The sequence below is a fragment of the Halichoeres trimaculatus genome, unplaced genomic scaffold (genome assembly GCF_033239565.1).
Source record: "Halichoeres trimaculatus isolate MK-OKI-2021-1 unplaced genomic scaffold, fHalTri1.1 fHalTri1_scaffold_3, whole genome shotgun sequence".
Classification (NCBI taxonomy): domain Eukaryota; kingdom Metazoa; phylum Chordata; class Actinopteri; order Labriformes; family Labridae; genus Halichoeres; species Halichoeres trimaculatus.
Window position 1 is genome coordinate 40983565 of NW_027437181.1, and position 21722 is coordinate 41005286.

Here is a 21722-nt window from a genome sequence, read left to right on the forward strand (position 1 = left end):
GGAACACAGAGGAAGAGATGGGGGAGAGAAATGTGAGTTCATGGACACAAGTTTCACATCAGAGGGGAGCATGATGCAGCAAAATAAAATCTGTGGAAAAGAATCAGATATGAGAGCGGAGCATTTTCAGACGAACTAACTGAGGTTCACTGATTATGTTTAGATGGTTGAATTATTTGTGACACCAATGAATCTGACATTTCACTCTGTTTCTGTATAAGCTGTACTGATTAGAGGGATGGATTTATCATGAAGATGATTATTTCACTCCTAACAATATTATGATATAAATCTGAACAAAAGACCTTCATCTACTTCAGATCACAACCAATCAGCTCATCTCGTGAAATGAATAACCATACAACTCTGGTTTACCCATGCATACTTGCTCACAAGCTACGCGCCACTTAGCCACAAATGAAGTTAATATTATTGAGGCTTCTAATAGTCAAATATCAAAAGTGAAACTATAAAGAATGTGTAAAAAAATGTTTAAAACTCTGCTGTAGTTTGGTTTTTCACATCCACACGGCTGATGGCTGCAGTGATTTCCTTGCAGACGTGACTTTTCTGACCCACAGCTTCATTTCTCTCTACCTCAGGTGCTATGGCGTCCATCCCCAGCACAGAAAGTTTCTTTTTCCCATAATCTGACCCCATGGCATAAATTTCCCGGGACAGACCCGCTGAGCCTTGAACATTTGGGGAAGTGTTATTTTAATTACTATTGTTTTCACCCACCAGAATGATCAGTACCTGATCAGGGGTACACCGTGATTGGTGTACTAGTTTAATAAATCACACACAAATGTTGCTGTAAGCTCATTTCTACACCCACATCCAAATGCAAGATTGATAAATGAGGGTGATTGTGTCTGACATGTTCTTCAGTGTGTGATGACATGATGACTGTTGTCTTTTAGAGACACAGAAAACTCTGCAGCTTCATTTCTTTTCTATTGCTGCATTAGTACAACAGGTTACACTTGTGAAGATTTTCTAAACGGGTTATAAAAAATGACTTTCTATGTTGACGTATAGAACACTGTAGGTAACTATAATAAGTTTACCACCACATTTATTCCAGCGGATAAAGGAGAGAGTCAGAGCAGAGATCTTCAGGCAGGAGAGAGTAAAGGAAGCATTTCATTTCATCATATCAGAGGGATGAAAAGTGACAACCCAGCGAGTGCTGACGGGGCAGAATCAATACACACAGAGTTTATTACTTCTTACCAGTCCTTCTGGCTGACCCCTGCAGTCTTAGCAATTTCATCATGGAGCCTCTCATTTTCCTGGATTACTTCTTCTACATGGACCCGCAACCTCTTCACTTCCTCCTTTGGCAAACAAAGACCCAAGGACTTGGATTAACACTGGTGGTTTGAGAATTTTTAATCCGAGAACAAAACAGCTGAGACAAATTCTTCTTAACAGCATCAACAGCCCAATATGTTTGGCTTTGGGTTTATGCAGCAGGGCTGTGTTTATCAGGTTCACTGAGTACTACCTGCACAGGACAGCAGTCTGTATGGGCACAGGAGCTAGATCACCATCTACACACAGCTGCTCATGTTGTATTACAGCTGCATGTTGGCCTTTAACACTGACTAACTTACAACAGGTTCATACACACCAGCTAAAGAGACAAACTGCATTGATCCTTAGTGTGAAAATGCAGTTACAGCAGCCATAATAACAGTGAGGACACAATATCAAAAAGTAGAAACAAAACCATTCAGACATCAAAAAGACAAAACAAATGAATACAAAGCACAAAGCTTAATATGGGTTGATATGAGCAGAGGCCTGTTGGAGGCCTCACTGACTGGAAAACAGGAGCAGCTATGTGTGGATTTCACTGCTGAATCAGGTTTCCTTATCTAACTTAAATGAAGGGCCTTGCTAATGGGGGGTACCAGAATCTGGACTGCACACAGGGATCAAACAGGGGTTCCCCCCAACAGAACGCACGCACCAATAGGATGGGACCTTCTAGAAACATGAGGCATTGAGATACGATTACACACATATGGAAAAGCTAAATGGCCCTGAAGTGCAAACCACAACAACAAATAACTAAATGCGACAACATAAAGCTACCTGAAGAAGTACTGGTGGGCAACATGAGTCATCGCTGATCAGATGAGATGCTTTCACATCAGTCTCCAAAGTCCAGAAAAGTCACAAGACTTGTTGTTGGTGGCTTTTTTGAAAAGAAGTGGCTGGAGGTGTCTGAAAAGTTGCTGAATACAGCAACAGACAGGTCTGACTGTGCAACTGCAATTCCAACTGCAAAACGTCAAAAATAAATCATGCCTACACCTTACACACTGCACCACACACTGCACCACACAGAACAACTTGCTGGTAAAATGATGAACAGAGACTTTGTCCAATCAAGTCCTCCATCTCGTCCAATCAGCAATGACTCGGGTCAACAACAAGACCTTCCTCTTCCAGTAGCTTGATGTCAATGTGCTTTTAAATCTGCTGTTGTGGTTTGCACTTCGGGGCCACCATAGTAACGTGTGTTTTGGACATTTTAACTGGAACCTGAAAACCACAGCTCTGTTAGAAAACCACAGTGTTGTAGCCTTTTGAGTCTGGACCGTACCTGGCCCTGCATCAGGTCTCTATTTTTACACAAAGACTTAACAAACTTAGCCTATGCTCCTTTTTTTAATCCACAGAAGCCCTCAGTCGTACTTTACCTCAGTGACTTGCAGAAGTGCATCTTTCTCATTCATCCTGTCTTCGTAGGACAGGAGGAGGGGAGATAAATGCTTCATGTCCAGCTACAAACACAGACAGAGACACTAAATTAACTTTGGCAGAGGTCAGAGAGATTTCTTCCCAGTTAACTCATCTCGTGATTATTTTTCCCTGATATTCCATCAAAAAAAAATTACTCATAGCCAGAAACACATGCATTATTGTGCTCTGTGTGGATAGATTCATAGAAAAGACCCTTTGGACCCTTTAGACCTCAAAGAACTCCAAACCCAACTTCAACAACAGCTGAGCTACAGCATTAAAGCCAAGTATCAGTGCATGAACAAGCTGGGGTAAAAATGACTGTTTTTCAGCCTTTGGGCTCTTCCTTCTGCAATTTGTTTTTGGCCTGTTTACAAACTGGCAGACATGTCATACATAACGTTTTAAAGGGGGACTAATCATTTTGACCTCAACAGTAGATCAGAGCATGTCCATTTTATTTTATTAGGGAAGAGAAAAATGGAGATCAGCCATAATATCTGGTTAATCTAATACCCAGACTTGATAAAACTCTTCTTCACCTTTCAGTCATAGTCAAACATCACCTGCCTATTCAACTGGCCTGTCATGTTCAGAGGATTAAACAGTCATCACTTTATCATGACATGATTGGCTGAACTGCTCTGACCTAGAGTGGTGTGTGAATACTGACCAGCCAGGGAGGAGGGGAGCCTGTTTTTGGTAAGCCACTGATCCTGGAGCTCTGATTGAGACAAAAAGGAGATACTGGTTAAAAACCACCATGTTTTTACAGCTTCAGTAATGAGGCAGCTTCAAATGTTTCACTTCTCTCATTAAACATAAATAACAACATCCACACGAGGGCTACATGAGCTCTTCATGCTCATAAAGCTGTTTTAATGCTTTTCCTATCAGAGGATATTAAAGTTTAGATCAACTGAACTCATGGGGAATTACACCTCAAGGTGAATGTCAACGTGACCTTTATGGAGGCAGACATAGTTCTTTTTAAGCTTTGCAGATCAAACAGCTTCATGTTTCCAAGCTCTTATCACAGCATTTTCTCATCCACTTGTATTTCCTTTTATTTTTCTCACTTGGTCCAGGAGTAATGAGGACCCACAGTGACATGAGAGCATCTCTCAGAGTAAGACACAGCATGAGGTAGCTCTGATTAAAACCACAGGCCGGTCTTTCTCTCCCGTGTTAAACACAAAACCCAGAGCGGACAGAGCGGACAGAGCGTAACAGGCAGGAACAAGAAACTCATTACTGCAACAAAGCAGAGAGAAGAACAGACCAAACCAAACCGCCTTCCACTCAGCAGGGTTCAGGATCAAAGGCAGATTTCTGTCTTAAAGGCTTTGTAACAGAGAAAAGTGTTTTCACGCTTAAGCTGTAGAAAAGCCTTTGAACTGATAATATCCAGTGGCTTATTATGTTTCACAAGGTGAGGTAACATTTTTTCTCCAGGTAAGAAGACTGAACTGAAAGGTTTCTACCTATAAAGACTCTTCTACACTAGGGATGGGCGTTTCCAGCAAAAATATGATTTGACAGTCGCTGCTAACTATGCACCAATTATTTGAATATTTCCCCACCCCCCACTGACAAAAAAAGATGGAGATCCATTTCTACCTCTCAAAGTTGTTGGGGAGTTAGACTTGATACGTAGACGCCAATGAAACTAAAATGACTTCTCTTGGCCTATGAGGAAAGTGAAGGTTAAAATCTGGTCTTCTCTCACGGAGAAGGAGGTTAAAGCGTCCATATTTTCAAATACCTTCATCTTCTCCTGGATGAAAGCCTTACTTTTAGTCATCACATCCACATCCTAAAAGCTCAGAAAAAAACTGAATCAAGCCACTCTTTTATCCAAAATCAGATATGGATAAAAGAGTGGCTGTAGTCAGTTTTTTTAATCCAGACTAAAAAAATCATCCATTTTAGATGATTTTGTTAGTCTGGATGATTTTAAAACTAGGATTGGGGTCATCTGAAGAGCCCGTGTGCTTGTTTCACTGCTGAATCTACTGTTTAGTTGTTGCTGTCTATTGTTCCGTCTTACTCTCTGTGTGATTTTTATTGTGCTGATGCAGAAATCGCAAACTGACAACTGGCAACGATGCTTCCTCATGTTGTTTTGTTATCATGGCAGGTTTATTCATCCACCGTCTGGTATTTATATATCAAGTTACAACCAGAGCCTACTAAAAATATAAACTCATATACATTTCTAAGATGAAATAAAAGTCACAAAAACTATATGATTTTTTCATCTAAATAACTATTTGATATTCAAAATTCACAACTCATCCTTTTTCTGCAGGAAGCTTTCAAAGCTGCAACCAGCTGGTTGCTTTGGCTTCATGACAAATCTCTACTGAGCAAGGCATGAAGTCATTCCTCTCACATGGATACTTCAACCAAGCCGGTGCAGGTTTGATTTGATAAAATAAGTTGAAGAGGAGTTTTTCATGCCCCCCAATACTGCGACCTAAAACCCCTGAGAGGTATCACTCCAAAGCAGAGGTGATATCTTACCTCCTGCTTGGTTAAAGGTCTGAACCTGGTTTGGTAGCGGCTCAGCTCCACGTTCAGGCGGTGAACCGTCAGTTTGAGAGCGTCATTTTCATCCACCAGCTCCTGAGCGTGTCGCCTCAGATCGTGGAGCTCAGCTTGGCTTCCTGAAAAATCCGGACAGAGCATCAGGTTATTTATATATATATATATATATATATATATATATATATATATATATATATATAGAGAGAGAGAGAGAGAGAGAGAGAGAGACCAGGGGTTGTGCTGTATCAATACAATGACAATCAAATAGAGTGCACTTAATCTATAACCTTTTCAAAAGATCTCACAAACAGTGAAAAGTGAGGAATCTCACTAAGACTCAGGATTTATGCAACACAAGTGCTGCTGAGTTGTTTATGTTGAGGAAGGTAGTTAAAGCACCTGTGAGGAGTTCTTAGCTAAAATTTAACAGTCACAAGCTAATTTTTGTAAATTTTTCTGGCGACAAAGGAAAACGTGGATGATTGTTACTTAGAACCAATTTTAGGATATTTCTAGTGTCAGTTGTTGCTATCCCATGTAGGGAAGGAAGGGATCAGAGGAGCGATTTCTGCTGAAATTCAAGTATCATGCAGTCATATGCTGCAAAGCGATAAGAGGTATCAGTATGTCCCCAGGAAGCTTCAAAGTGGACAAACACCTAAAAAAAAAGTCCTGACAGGAGCTAGAAAGAACATATTCAGTGGCCTCTTCAGTAAAACCGGTGCATTGTCCATTGCATCTCTTTTACCTGCCACAAGCAGAAGCCAATCAGGTAATGCTGTTTTCTGCAATCATTCATCTGAGCAGCTGCACACCTCACAGGTAAAGTATTTACGCCCTAAAGTGACCCATGTCAGGAGAGGTTAAAGAACAGGGCAGACACAGGACCCAGGACAAACAGATATGGAGACAGCAGATTGATTGATTGACTGATCAACGAATGGAAAGCTTTTCTTCTCAACCTTGATTTTTTTTCCTCATTTGTCAAATTTCTGTGTTGAGTCAAAATACTAAATCCATGGCTCTATGCAAGGCCTCCAATGGTTTTACTGATGTGAGGCTGTAACTCACAGCAGGGCAGCCAGGTGTGCTCTTCCTCCGACATGAATTTGACCCTCCCCACTGTCTGCTGCATGGGAAACAATCCGGAGAAACAAAAGTCCAACCTTTGAGTGTATTAATAAGTGGATGATCAATACTTGACTAGCAGAGAACAGGAGTGGCTCTCCAGTTTCCCATGAGGAGGCCAGAGTCTCTGACCACGAGGTAAACCTGCCTCCATTCACTCTGCCAATCTTACTGCTCCTTTCAGCTGTTTTTCACACCTCCCTCACTCTCTGCTCTTAAAAAGAAACCGTATTGTCCTTGGGCCACACTAAGAGCTGTACCTAACATGTTATTCTGGCTCATTACACTCAGCCTTATTCTCATTTCATTTTCTATCCACAAACTTTTCATGAGGGAGGAGCAGGGGGCAAGGGGCTGCATCATCTCTTCAATCTTTCTCTTTTACTTTCAGCCTCTTATTTCTGTTTTTTTTTTCAAAATTACTGATGGTATTCCTGTCTCCTGTCTTTTTGAACCACTTCACGTCTCCACAGACTCCTTTACTCCACCTGCAGATGATCTCAGGTGTGAGGAGGCGCGGCTGTGACTGATCTCCCGTTCCAGCCGTTGCAGTCTCCCCTCCAGAAGCTCCTCATCCTCCATTCTTCTGTGTTTCTCTGGCAGAGACGGCACCGCCTCCCTTTGAACCTCCATCTTTGCTTCGCTGTTTGCTTGCCTGGGTTTGGGGGACCGCTGAGAGGGGTGTTTGGGGGTTTTAGCTTTGCTGTGTTGGCTGGGATGGTCAGCGGCTGGGACTGTTATTGTAGCTAAAAATGAGAAAGGAGTATCATTTAAAAAAAAAAGCAAATTCTACTTTAAAGAGACAGGACTATAAGACCAGTTCAACATGCAGTGATAAAACAGGCAGTAAAGCAGCCATGTCCAAAGCCAGGCTGGCAAACAATCATTTAACCCTTTGCTTCAATCCTACAATGTAATGATTATTGCTCTGAAATAATTCAGGTTCTAACTTCTGAGTACATTTACATTTGTCTAACAGAACCAAACTATATCAAATAGCATCTTACTAAACTACATTTTGGCTCCTTGTATAAAGCTAGAGCTCAGTACATTCAGTAGTAACTAAACATCTCTCACAGCTGACATCTTGAAATTAAATAAATAATCAACTTGGGAAAATGTGAGAGTTCAAAAACACTAAAAGGTGTAAGGATGTGGTCTTTGGTTTGTCGTGAGTTAAGTTTTTTCTCGTGTTTCTGTATCCTGCTGTCAGTGTATCCTGCTGTCAGTGTATCCTGCTGTCAGTGTATCCTGCTGTCAGTGTATCCTGCTGTCAGTGTTTTCTGCTGTCAGTGTATCCTTCTGTCTGTATCCTGCTGTCTGTATCCTGCTGTCTGTATCCTGCTGTTTATGTATCCGGCTGTCAGTGTATCCTGCTGTTTATGTATCCAGCTGTCAGTGTATCCTGCTGTTTATGTATCCGGCTGTCAGTGTATCCTGCTGTTTATGTATCCGGCTGTCAGTGTATCCTGCTGACTGTATCCTTCTGTCTGTATCCTGCTGTCAGTGTATCCTGCTGTTTATGTATCCGGCTGTCAGTGTATCCTGCTGTCTGTATCCTTCTGTCTGTATCCTGCTGTCAGTGTATCCTGCTGTCTGTATCCTTCTGTCTGTATCCTGCTGTCAGTGTATCCTGCTGTTAATCTCCTGCTGTCTGTATCCGGCTGTCAGTGTATCCTACTGTCTGTATCCTGCTGTCAGTGTATTCTTCTGTCTGTATCCTGCTGTGTATGTATCCTACTGTCAGCGTATCCTGCTGTTTATGTATCCTGCTGTTTATGTATCCTGCTGTCAGCGTATCCTGCTGTCAGTGTATCCTGCTGTCAGTGTATCCTGCTGTCTGTATCCTGCTGTCAGTGTATCCTGCTGTCTGTATCCTGCTGTCTGTATCCTGCTGTCAGTGTATCCTGCTGTCTGTATCCTGCTGTCAGTGTATCCTGCTGTCTGTATCCTGCTGTCAGTGTATCCTGCTGTCTGTATCCGGCTGTCAGTGTATCCTGCTGTTTATGTATCCGGCTTGCAGTGTTTCCTGCTGTTTGTATCCTGCTGTCAGTGTATCCTGCTTTCTGTATCCTGCTGCCAGTGTATCCTGCTTTCTGTATCCTGCTGTCTGTATCCTGCTGTCTGTATCCTGCTGTCTGTATCCTGCTGTCAGTGTATCCTGCTGTCTGTATCCTGCTGTCGGTGTATCCTACTGTCTGCATCCTGCTGTCAGTGTATCCTGCTGTCTGTATCCTGCTGTCAGTGTATCCTGCTGTCTGTATCCTGCTGTCGGTGTATCCTTCTGTCTGTATCCTGCTGTCTGTGTATCCTACTGTCTGCATCCTGCTGTCAGTGTTTCCTGCTGTCTGTATCCTGCTGTCTGTGTATCCTACTGTCTGCATCCTGCTGCCAGTGTATCCTGCTTTCTGTATCCTGCTGTCTGTATCCTGCTGTCTGTATCCTGCTGTCTGTATCCTGCTGTCAGTGTATCCTGCTGTCTGTATCCTGCTGTCGGTGTATCCTTCTGTCTGTATCCTGCTGTCTGTGTATCCTACTGTCTGCATCCTGCTGTCAGTGTATCCTGCTGTCTGTATCCTGTAGTCAGTGTATCCTGCTGTCTGTATCCTGCTGCCAGTGTATCCTGCTGTCTGTATCCTGCTGTCTGTATCCTGCTGTCAATGTATCCTGCTGTCAGTGTGTCCTGCTGTTTATGTATGGGGCTGTCAGTGTATCCTGCTGTCTGTATCCTGCTGTCAATGTATCCTGCTGCCAGTGTATCCTGCTGTCTGTATCCTGCTGTCAATGTATCCTGCTGTCAGTGTGTCCTGCTGTTTATGTATCCTGCTGTCTGTTTAATAAATATGGCAGTAAGAGCTGCTGGCCTTTGATCATTTTCACAAATTAAATGTGACGCTCTCTGGAAAAGTTTAGACCCTCCTGAAGTGAAGGCTGGAAGTGGAGTCAACATTTTAGATATAGCAAAAAGCTCTGACACAGATTTTTACAGACAGACAAGCAGAGTGGACCACTGTGCACAGAAAGGAAGAAGGAAGAAGCAATGAAGTTAAAAAAAGAAACACAGCTGGCTTCAGGGGGACTTGAATCTACCTGGCACAGCATCTCTCTGACTTTCAGATCTCCTTTTGACAGAAGCTTTCTTCAGAGAAACGCTGCTAGCGTCATGTGACTGGACACTAGCGTCTTCAATCAAATCTAAAAGAAGAAAAAATAAAATCATCATAATGCATAACGCCTGTTAAATACGAGTTTTCTGGTGTGTTAAACTGCCTCACCGTCTGCCAGCATGCAGCGTTTTAGTTTAAAGGAAAGAGCCTCTCCGGTGTTACGCAGAGGACTTTAATGTAGCCCCACCTGAGCCTGGCTGTCATTATTCTCATTTTGTTTAATCCTTTATCACATCTCTCACACATATTAATGCTCAAGAAAAGCGGGATTGACCACTTAGATGACGTGAGTAGAGCTTCCTAGTGAAGAATCATCGTATTTAGACAGATACGAATTATTTCTGACTGGTTCTGGTTCTGGTATGAGTAGAGCTTCATAGTGACGAATCATCGTATTTAGACAGGTAAGAATTATTTCTGACTGGTTCTGGTTCTGGTATGAGTAGAGCTTCATAGTGAAGAATCATCGTATTTAGACAGGTAAGAATTATTTCTGACTGGTTCTGGGCAAAAATACATTGAGTGATCTTCTCATTCAGCACCAACTATCAAAGTCGCTCAGGACGTCTTCCCTGCCCCAGAGTCAGGAGCAAACATGGAGAAGCACCTTTGAGTTTTTACTTCAAACATCTCCAAATATCTGGTGTGCTGAAACTCCCAGCTCCTTTGAATCCAGGTTAATCACTCACCTTTTAACAGATGCCTGTTATTAGGATATTTTCACAAATTCCTTTAATATCAGTTTTTGTGCAAAACTCTTACTGAACGGTTGGATTTTAAAATCTTCTGTTACATTTTAACCCTTTGTTTCTGCTATTTCATTTTATTTTTTCGTGGCCTTAAATTTACTCTTTGATTTATTCTTGATGTTTTTTTTGCTTTGTTTTGTTTTGTTTTGTTTTGTTTTGTTTTGTTTTGTCTTGTTTTGTTTTGTTTTGTTTTGTTTTGTTTTGTTTTGTTTTGTTTTGTTTTGTTTTGTTTTGTTTTGTTTTGTTTTGTTTTGTTTTGTTTTGTTTTGTTTTTCCCAGTGTGTTCCAGTGACCTTTGGTATGAGTCTTGTTAGGTCTTGTGTGAATTGCCTTGCTGCCAAAATGTGCTACATAAATAAACTTGACTTGCCTAATCACATCAATAAGAATCAGGTAGTTGAGCAAAAGGTTACAAAGTACAAAGTGATGCATTGATCATAATACAGAGGTTAAGAAAATACATACTAAGAATTTTTGATGCAGTAAAAAATGTTTTTTCTTCCTCCTTTATTTCTTCAACAGGACACAAAAAAAACAAGTGTGGTTGTTTTTTCGTGTAACTTCTACAAAGAACACAGAGGGGAGCTTTGGCCCGGTATACCTGCTGGTGGTGGACCCAGTTTTTGATCAAAACCTTTTGATTTGAGTTTATCCACAGACCACTTTGTGTTTTATTGTGCATGAGGACTGAATAGGACGTTTTATATCAAGTCATTAAACCCTGACATGAACTAAGTGTTATTTTAAGGATTATATCCACACTGGAAGAACTCGTCAGACATCAGTAATTGCTTTAGCTAAAATACCTGCCTGACACCAGCATCCATTTCAACCCTGAACCGGTTTTTAGATGAAGGTTGTTTGTGTGAATTAGTCCCTACAGAAAGTAGGAACTAATTCACTTTGATTTGACTTAAGAGATAAAACTTCTCAATAAAAAGGGGTTTAATGAAAAGCTAATGACCGCTTACAGACACACACTCTGGTGCTTGTAGAATTAACGGTGTTGACCCGTCTTCTACGAGTGTGAAGTCAGTACCTGATGACGGTGAGCGTCCCTCAGGCATCTGAGCCGGCTGCGTTGTGCTGGTCTGGAAGAGTGACAGAACAGACAGGACGTTAGTCACATGAGGAGAAGGTCGTTTCTAGAGCTTCACTGCCCGTTTCTCTCTCTGTGCAGGGCCTTTCCAGAGCCCACCGCCTTTTGGACACAGTCACTGTGGTACCAACACGTTCTTGTCAGTCTGTTTATAAGTGTGAATCTTCAGAGAGCCAGTTAATCTAAATGAAAAGATTGAGCTCAGCATGACTAAGAGCAACAGGTGAAACAGAAGACGAACATGAAAGAAGCAGAGACTGAATACGGACGCGATATGAAGTGGTGTTATTTCCTCTGGCTGTGGTGGACCACTCTGTCATCTGTGCTTTGCTTTGAGTTTTCCAGTAATGAATCGAGCAGAAGGCAGGTTGACCCTGTGAGGCGTGACTGACTGACAGATGCCACTGGGAAAACTAGGTGCAGGAGTATAAGAACAAGAACATGAAGTAAAATATAAGACAAAGAAAAATACTAAATATGTATGACAGGACTAGAGCAGCGGCTAAAACAGTAATTGCTCTATCATGGAAAAAGTTTGGTACATCAAGTTGAAGTAACTGGTTTCCTGGAAACTATCAGGGACTTGGGGAGGAATAGACGACCCTTGAGTTACCCAGCTTAGATGTTCATACACTAAACTGTGACGCAGCACCTTGAAGATTCCCAACTCTAACTCCTGACAGCACAACAACTATTTAACTAGACCTAATCTGATTATTGCTTATCTTTTATTGAACATTATATTAGTTATGTACAGTGGTGGCAAAATTATTCAGAAAACCGGTGTGTTTACAAGCTTTGAGTTGTTTTGTTGAGTTACCAGCTAAAATACTCAAAAAGGAACAAAATATCAAGAAAGTCATAATTATTTCATTGTGCTTTGTATTCCACAGAATACAGCCATCATCATGAGACTTTGGTGATTTTGAGGAACACTGAAAATGATGGACTGGACCACAAGTCTGGACTTCAATCCCGTTCAACAAGTTCTCTGTAAATATGTTGACACTATGTCAAAGACACGTGCTGCTGTAACTGCTGCAAAAGGTGAACAAACCAAATGTTTCAGTTAAAGTAGATAAAACAGGAGGACTCAGTTCATCTGAGATTTGTTGAGCTCAGAGCGACGACCTGCACGTTTCAAGATCAGGATTTGGAGGCAAATAAAGGTCAATGCTTTCAGATCTATCAGGTGTTCTAAGTATTAGGGCAGCCACTTCATAAATCATATTATCATTAAATACATTACTGTTTATTTTACCTTATTTCAAGGTCTGGTGATTAATTTCATTCATTTACTATTCCAATTAGAATAAACTTGTGTGTGACTAAAAACGATCTATTTGTGTCCCTTATTACTGTACCTGAGGTTTTGTTTTGTGCCTGGTACCACATCTGTGCCCATGGATGGGATGACAATAGCAAAAAAAGTGTAAGTTTACAGTAGTTGTCAATTTAATAAAACAAAAAAAAAGAGATGATGGTAAAAAATGGTAAAAAAAGAGATGTGAAACAACACCATCTGTTTAGCGTTAGCATTGACAGCGTCTGCTGTGAAATGATGTGATGTTGTGATGGTAAATATCTCAGGAAATGCAGCGACCATGCCATATGATCAAAGCTGTGCAGGCAAAGACAGTGTTTCCCTAAATCAGCTGAAGACATGACCTATTCTCAGTATAACTCTGCCACCTGCTGGATCAGACTGGTGATGCTGTTTTGGTGACTGAAGCTAATCCAAGTGTGAAAAGAAACTGAGCAGGGATGTCCCACACATTCTCACGGCCCTCTTCTTTTCATGGCTGAGAAACAGTTGTGCTGTTCCTCATCAGGAAACAGGAGACAGGGCCTAAGGATGAGCACAGGCCAGTGCATGTCTCAGTTCAGTTTCTCAGATACTAACACGCTGTTCTGCAATGAACGGTGAAATCTGTGGTTTGAAAAGTCTCTTGATTAACGTGTTTTGTTAAACTTTCACATATAACATTTCTAAAACATGGATGAAAAGCAGCGACATTCATGCCATGCCACATCCCAGCTGGCTGGAAATGAACAACGATGTAGAGCTGCGTCTCACCTTCAGTTTGAGTGACACAGCGTAGACAGGTTCAGTGTCTGAGTTAGTCTCGTGTCTTTCCAGAGTTTGATAAACATGTTCTTCCCCGTCCTCCTCAGCCTGAACCCTCTCCTCCTTGTCCTCTAGCTCCTCCTCTGAGTGTTCAGGGGAGGACAGGCGGGGCCGGCCAGACAGATCCTCGGACCATCTGTCTCTGCGGATGTTAAAAAAGGGGACTCAGTGGAGGAAGTTCACATCCAACCATCAATCCATTACTTTTAGAGATTCTACCTGGTGAACAGCGCTGTGCTGAGGTTTGGCTCTGATATGAAGGACTCTGAGCGCTCACTCTCAGAGAAAGACCTCGGTCTGGCAGGAGGAATGGCCCACGTCTGTCCAGTGAGTGAAGAAGACAAGATGGCTGCTGCTAAGGCCGACCTGAAGACAGAAACATCTACATCAACGAAGGACAGACAGCACGTATGAACAAAACGTTCACACTGATCATGACATCAGGTGATCAGGTCAAGATTTAAGTTTTAGGTGTATGATTCAGGTGTATGAGCACAGCATCGGCTGTCTGACATGTTTCAGTAGAGTTATCATCTGGGAGCATTAGGTGGTAATATAACGCATATTTGGGCAAGAGACGTGTCCACACGAGCTAAAAGATCACAATTTCCATTTTAAAAAAAAAGAAGAGGTCCTTTTCAGAAACTACTGTAAAACATCCAAGAATTCTACACGATAAAACCTGGATTCTATAGCAGAAGCTCTGATTCCTGAAATCCCTTTTAAAAAGTTTTCCCAAAAAACACGAGTTTCTGACCAAGTGCTATTACTTGTGAAAATTCCTTTTACTGCACTGATTCACTTTAATCTGAAATATTAGTTGTAAAAGAGGAAACAAAATCGTTTGATACTTTGATAAATCAAAGGCTTTGGGAGGTTGGAGGTCATGGAGAGGTACCTGGGTCTCTCAGGTGAGGGGTGTGGGCTGTGTGGAGGTGGGGTACGAGGGACAGCTGGCTTGGGAGCAAGGGAGGCAGCAGGGATCAAACCAGGAGCTATGTGTCTCTGCATTACACACACATGCACACACACACACACACACACACACACACACACACACACACACACACACACACACACACACACACACACACACACACACACACACACACACAAAGGGAAGTTCAGGAGAGGGTTATCATCACATTGGAGAAGAACACAGCAGTTGTGGTCCTGACAACAGTGGCAGAGAGGATCATTAAAAACAGATCAACACAGGATGAAAAAAAGGGTGCCTTCTCTCTGGGGACACAATATAATGGTTTCAAAGAACACTGAATATTTCACCAACAAGACACCAGCAAAGTAGTTTGAGTTTACATCAATAGTATAATCATGTCAAAATAAAAATTATAAAGTATTAAAACTGATTTTATGGGTGGTTCTAAGTTTTTCAGTTATTCTATCATTAGGGGTACATTTTCATGTCAAAATTCCTGTGCAGTCCAATTCCTCAAATGTCAGGGTTTGCTTTTCAAAGTTAACACTGGAATACATATTTGAGAATATTTTTTTCAGTATTATTTTTTTTAATAATCATTAAAATATGACAAAAGTGTTTTCAAAACTATCTGAATAATTTATATGGATAAAATTATTCACTTTGTGTGTGTCTGAGAAATCCGCACCAACTGTGTTACCCATTGAAAAAAAACCCTATAAATCAGCAATGGTTGTCTCCAAAGTCACATGTTGTATGTTGATGTTATAAAGAGCAAACTGTGAAGAAAAGGAGCAGAATTATGAACTGATGGAGGTCAGGTGGTGACATGTTCAGGGTCTGCAGTTAGCACAAGGGACAAAAAATGGAGGAAATGTGGACTGTGTTAGCATCACTAAATGTAGAGTTGTAGAGTCAGGTTTCTCTCTTCTTGTCCTGTCAGCTGGTTACTGGGATTTTTGAGCCATAATTCATTTAAATTTTGTCTAAACTGTGATAGAAATGATGAGGGACATTTCTAGGGAGCAGAGACATGTTGAATGGATAGATGGATGTATGATATGGATAAATGTAAAAACAAAAATAGTCACAACTTTTCTCCATAACACAAAATTACACTCCTTTTTTATTATGTAAATGTTTAAGAATTCATTAAAACTGAAGCTTGCAAACTACTGAATTTAGCACATTCCAGGTGTAACATTTCCAGTCAAATAGAATATAAAACAAAAAAAGCACAACATCTTTTCACTTTTCGGTAATGTTCCTCTAATTATAGAATCACTCTTTTGGTTTTCAAGGTAAAATCCAAAGCAGTTAATGTAGAGGCCTTACTTTAGAAGTAGGTGACCAAAAACCCCCTTAATAAATTTGCTGTGACATCACATGGAAGGGTCCAACCAGCATCAAGCTGTAAGCTGACCTCATAACATATAAGGTAGGTAATTACATGAAAGTGACTCTGCCTTGGTTTTAATCTAGCAGCAGGAATTTTAAATGCATAAACACTTTGAATAAAAATTACGTAGAAATATGAACAAATTTTACGTGTAAAAACACAACAAAATAAAGTATTGCTTTATATTAAGGTCCTGTAATACACATTTATAAGACCTTTGTAAGTACTTATAAGATGTTTACTGACATTATTATTTGTTTATAAGACTATATAACTGCTTAATAAGTGTTTAATAAAGTCATTGTAAGGGTTAGGCCCCACAGGTTAGGTTTAGGCATGGAGCCCTAAATGGTTAGGTTTAGGGGAAGGGCTGGGGTAGGGCTCATGAGAGACAAAAACAGAAGACAAAAAACAAAGAGGGTTAAGATTAGGTTCCAAAAAGCTTATAGATTAAGTTGTCTTGCATTAACTATTACAATGACCTTGTTAAACACTTATTAAGCAGTTAAATAGTCTTATAAACAAATAATGTTAATAAGCATCTTATAAGTACTTACAAAGGTCTTGTTAATGCTTATTACAAGACCTTAATATAAAGCGTTACCCAAAATATCTTCAAGGTGTGTTTCTATTCAGTGAATTAAGACATTTTTTGGAGTCAGCATATTACAGGTTGTTTTGGACACTATAATGAAGCTAACCAATAGTGTATTCATACAGCCTTTCATTTTAATTACTTGATATATCTATCAGCATAGACCCACAGAGATACAGACAAAATAACTTTGAAGTACAAGTCGTAAAGCTCTTAAAAAATTCATGAACAAACTAGGACCTTAAGACTTTACATTCTGTTTACACTGACCCTCATGTTATTTCTATTTGACTTGACTAATTTAAATGTGTTCACTAATTTAATGGATACAGGGAAGCTTAACTAAATGGAGATTCAATGTTAATGTGCAAGTGATGGTAAAGCAATGAAAATGTTGGAGCCAGTGCATGTTTTGCTTTCATGGTTCCTGATCACTCTAATCTAAGTTTCGGCCTCTGTTCACACTTGGTTAAATACAAGGGCAACAAGGGTGGGAAATCAAGGGATGATTGTAAGGAGGAAAGCTTACAACAAGTTCAATGCAGAAGAAAGCGGAATGAGCTACTGATGAGAACAGACAGGTGGTGAAGGCAGGGCAAGAAAATCTCAGTTTGACACTTTTTTTTGTTTGTTTGTTTTGCAATAAGCTGGCTTTAAGGCAAAGGTCCATGGTAATGACATGTGCTTCAATCTGTCTGACCTGCTGTCTCAAATTACCACAAACATCACCATACCTTTTAAAAATAATGAAACAGAAACAGTTTCCTCATAGAAACAAAGAAGACACAAAGAGAAATTGTGTCCTATAGGATTATGTTTTGTAGTTCATGTAAAAATAAATAAATAAATTAAAAAAAAAAAAAAAAAAAAAAAAAAAGGATCACAAGGTGGAAAGACAAAATCTTTCCCAATACACCCGAATCCATCCAAATGCAGTGTCAACTGACTGTACTTAAGGACAGTGTGGGATGTTACCCTACCCATCCTTCAGACAGCATGTAGCTGACTACCGGGTATTTATTTGCAACTGTTGAGAAGAAGGAGTCGTGTTAGCTTTGAATAACGTTCATTGAAATCAAGAATAAAAGAGACACGTACAAAGTCCTGGTCCTTCTCCCTCCTGAAGTTGAATTTCAGCATGGTCAGACGCTTTATCCGCTCCACGATCACGAGCATTCGTTAACAGGCGCTAACAGTTTAACTTATTAACCGATCATTCATACCGTCAATAACGTCATGGCACTCAGGTGGTTAAAGGATTTGACACCTGTTCCTTCTCTATCTCAAACTAAACGCGATTGAAACAGAATAACTTCTGTTTGTTCAACAGGCAGCCTATCTGTAGCTGGACGCCTCACTGCAATACGGCACCTCGCAACAAAAACACCGCTGATTGGCTCCTTGACTGACTTTGGCCAATCGGTGTCTCACATGGTTCCCCTAGCAACGATGGCCTCGCCAATCAACATCCACCAGGGGGCGTCGACGTGCCATGTCAGGATTTTCACATCCTCTGTGTTACATCTCACTCATCATTTTTAAAGATTCAGTAAGATTTTTTTTTTTTTTTTTTTAAAGTGTAACACAGTAGCGAAAGAATGATCTTTAAAACAGGCTGAAACAAACCGACCTAACAGTTTTAACACTATAATCCACTGCCTCATAGCTCCTAAGAAAAAAAGTGGAAGCCCAAATATAAAACAAAAAAGTTTGAACTGGACGACTCATCGAGGCAGGATAAACATTTTCATAGGGATGAGTCCGACTCAGTGAATCACACAGGTCTGAGTAATGTGCACACCTTTGTTTTAAATCAAACATGTTTTCATTCCTGAGCATTTCGGAGATAAATTACCTACTCTGCCAGTCATCAACAAAAATGGATCATAAAAAACATCCCCTCTCTCTTGGTTTCCCACAAATGTTCTACATTGTATGGCTTTGCTTTAATTTCCATCACCCCAAAGATGATGACAGTCGAGTATTGGAAGAAAAAGAAGAAGAAAAATTGAGATGTGGGACGTTTTGATTTAGAGAGTTCCAACCTGTGTTCTGATAGATGTATTTTCACATCACCAGTGGTGTGTGAACTCAATGACTGAATGTTCACTGTTTTGAGTCACCTGACCTTTTTGTACATCATTGTCTGAAGGATCACAAACATAAGGGATAATTTATGGTTAGTGGGTAGGACACAGGGGCCCAATCCCAAACCGCACTGCGGTCAAGCCAGCCGCACTTTAGACGTTCGTGGTCAAATGAGCCGCTCTTACATTTTGAGTGCACAACCATTAAGAGCATTGCGGTAGATGTGGCACGCTGTTTGTACTTCCGAAGTACTTTAGAAACTCGACAGGTTATGCTAAATAAAGTTCTGATTCAAATATAACACAGAGGCTATGTTTTCTTAGATTTCATGTGATGCAAAAGACTTTTGATCAATAATTCCTGGCTATGGCTGGTATATTTGACTTTACCTTATCCAACACTACACCTGTAAATGATATTGAACATTATTACTGTACCATTCCAAAGAAAATAAACAGAAATGTGTCATATTTATACCCAGAGGTTGCATATTCCACCATATTTGCCTTACTGTAAATACACTTTGATCAATAATTCCTGGATATGGGTGGCATATTCGACTTCTACTCATCCTACACTACACCTCTGCTTGATATCAAGCATTTTTACAGCGGAAATCTGGAGAAATTAAATAGCAAAGTGTCATATTTATACTGAGAGAATGCATATTAAACCATTTTTGACTTACAGTCAAACATTTTTATTGTATCAATATGGAGAAATAAAAGAGCAAAATCTTATTTTTATACCGGGAGAATGCATATTTCACCATTTTTGACTTACTGTAAATACACTTTGATCAATAATTCATGGCTATGGGTGGTATAGTTGGTTTCTATTATCCAGCACTACACCTCTGCTTGATATCAAGCATTTTTACTGTACCAATATGGAGGAATTTAACAGCAAAGTCTCATATTTATACCCAGAGAATGCATATTACACCAATTTCCACATACTGTAAATACACCTTTATCAATAATTCATGGCTATGGGTGGCATATTCAACCTCTACTCATCCAACACTACACCTCTGCTTGATATCAAGCATTTTTACTGTACCAATATAGAGATACTAGACAATTTCCACCAAAATCATGAGAGGGGCTCGGGCGGCCGGGCTTTTTGCGTTCATAAAAATGGATCAGAAACACTGATGTCACCAGACCTTGTTTTGGACTGAAGTTGCGAAAAAGTTCTGGTTTCTGATTCAACAGATGTCAAATAACCTAATGCACAGTCAAGCGCTCTTCGCATGCACACTTTCGTATCTATTCTAGAATAGAATAGAACAGAATAGAAAATACTTTATCGCCGAGGGGAAATTCAGGAGTCACAGCAGCAATTAAGAAAAATAAAAGTAAGAAAGTGTATAGAAAGTGCAAAAAGGTCCATAAGAAAATAGATGCTGACAGCTTGTCCATCATTGTCCAGTCAGCCAGTCTCCACCTCCACAGGGTCCAGGACTGAGCCTCCCCAGCAGTCTGTTCAGTCTCTGTCTCCTGGATCCTGTCTGCTCACGGCAGGTGAAGCTCCTCCAATGTGGCGCCGGCGTCCGATGTCAGCTCCATCAGCCACGTCCATGAACAGCACGATGCCACTCTGCCCTCCGGCAGCCCCTCTGCCGCTGGGCTAGCACGGCTAGCTCGTCCGTCCCACCGGAGATAGATCCCATGTTCCCAACAACGATGGATGGAAAGACAGGTCCACGTCGTCACCTCACAGCTCACACCTGAGAACCAGCACGTCATCCTCACCTCCTCCTCCTCACCTTGAGGGAAATCATCAAGCCTTACACTAGTTAGCATTGACATGCTACAGGCTGCTAACAGCTAATTTCACATGTAAACAATGCAGCCATGGTTACATGTAGGATCTCCAGACAAACACAGGAGAAAAGTAGTAAAAATTTTGCTGAAGCCACAAAAAGTTTGGTGTCCATGACCAACAATGAACCATACAAAGTGATGATCCACTCCAAATACAAAGATGACGAAAAAGAGACAAAAAAAATTGCAAGAAACGGACAAAGAAGAGAAAGCTGCTGCAACAGGCAGCTACTTGGGCAGTGCCTTGCAACAAGTAGTGATAATTCTATTCAAGCTCCAAAGCAATACATCACAAACATAGACTGTATGATGGACAGTGTGGCTCCGCCATTTACTATTGTACAGTTCTGAAGCCAAAATACCTCTGTGGAATGCCCAGCCATAGGCAGCAGTTGTGCAGCAAAAGTCTGTGCAGTAGAGACTGTGAGGGATTCTAGGAAAATCTAAGTGGAGCCTGGTGGCAAAACTAATATTTTTTTTTTTCTTCTGCGGGTCTATTCACTTTTTGATTGTACGTCCTGACATATTTTACAATCCCAGAAAAAAAATACACAAGAACAGAAGCTGTCAATCATCATTAAACGTGACATAAAACCTTTTTTTTAACCTCTCATAACTAATGAAAATGTAACTGTTCAGAAAAAAAGAAGACTTGAGTACAAGGCAGCCAAATGATGTCTTTAAGATCATGCACCTGTGCGTGTGTGCGTGTGTGTGTGTGTGTGTGTGTGTGTGTGTGTGTGTGTGTGTGTGTGTGTATGTGTGTGAGTGTGTGTGTGTGTGTGTGTGTGTGCGCGCGCGCGCGTATGTGTGTGTGTGTGTGTGTGTGTGTGTGTGTGTGTGTGTGTGTGTGTGTGTGTGTGTGTGTGTATGGGTTGGCTGTATGTGTGTGTGTATGAGAGTTTGGGTTGGCTGTTTAGGCAAAATAAAGAAACCAGAGGGGAACCCTCGTGGCCTTCAAGGTATTCAGTGAAGGCCTAATAAAAAATATTGAAAGATTTTTTGTACTCCTAAGTAATAATTGTATTTCTTTATTTTGTTTTATTTTGTTTTTATTTATTTATTTTACTCAATGAAATCATAGCAATGAGTTTTATATTATTTTTATAAACTTGTCCTGGCTAACAATGGGTTAAAATAACAAAATGGAAAATGGACCAATCACAATTTTCCTGTTGATGGTATCTGGGTAAATCAGCGACACATTCTGGCAGGCAGGGCCTTCAGTAACTGCAACGAATGCCTGTGTAACTCAAGGGAATGTGGACACAATTTGACAATGACAGCTGTCTT

General features: G+C 40.6%; 1 protein-coding gene across 1 annotated transcript in view; it reads right to left on the minus strand.

Moving 5' to 3' along the window:
- Positions 1-17858, minus strand: part of cep89 (centrosomal protein 89) — an 86781-nt gene extending 68923 nt beyond the window's left edge. Inside the window, exons 1-11 of the mRNA XM_074667131.1 lie at positions 17611-17858; positions 14477-14583; positions 13798-13944; positions 13528-13720; positions 11391-11442; positions 9526-9630; positions 6924-7181; positions 5284-5426; positions 3431-3481; positions 2715-2798; positions 1237-1340 (exon numbers count right to left, since the gene is read on the minus strand). Of these exons, the coding sequence (XP_074523232.1) occupies positions 1237-1340; positions 2715-2798; positions 3431-3481; positions 5284-5426; positions 6924-7181; positions 9526-9630; positions 11391-11442; positions 13528-13720; positions 13798-13944; positions 14477-14583; positions 17611-17688 (1322 nt within the window). The 5' untranslated portion in view covers positions 17689-17858. The remainder of the gene's footprint in view (positions 1-1236; positions 1341-2714; positions 2799-3430; positions 3482-5283; positions 5427-6923; positions 7182-9525; positions 9631-11390; positions 11443-13527; positions 13721-13797; positions 13945-14476; positions 14584-17610) is intronic.
- Positions 17859-21722: the final 3864 nt, after the last annotated feature.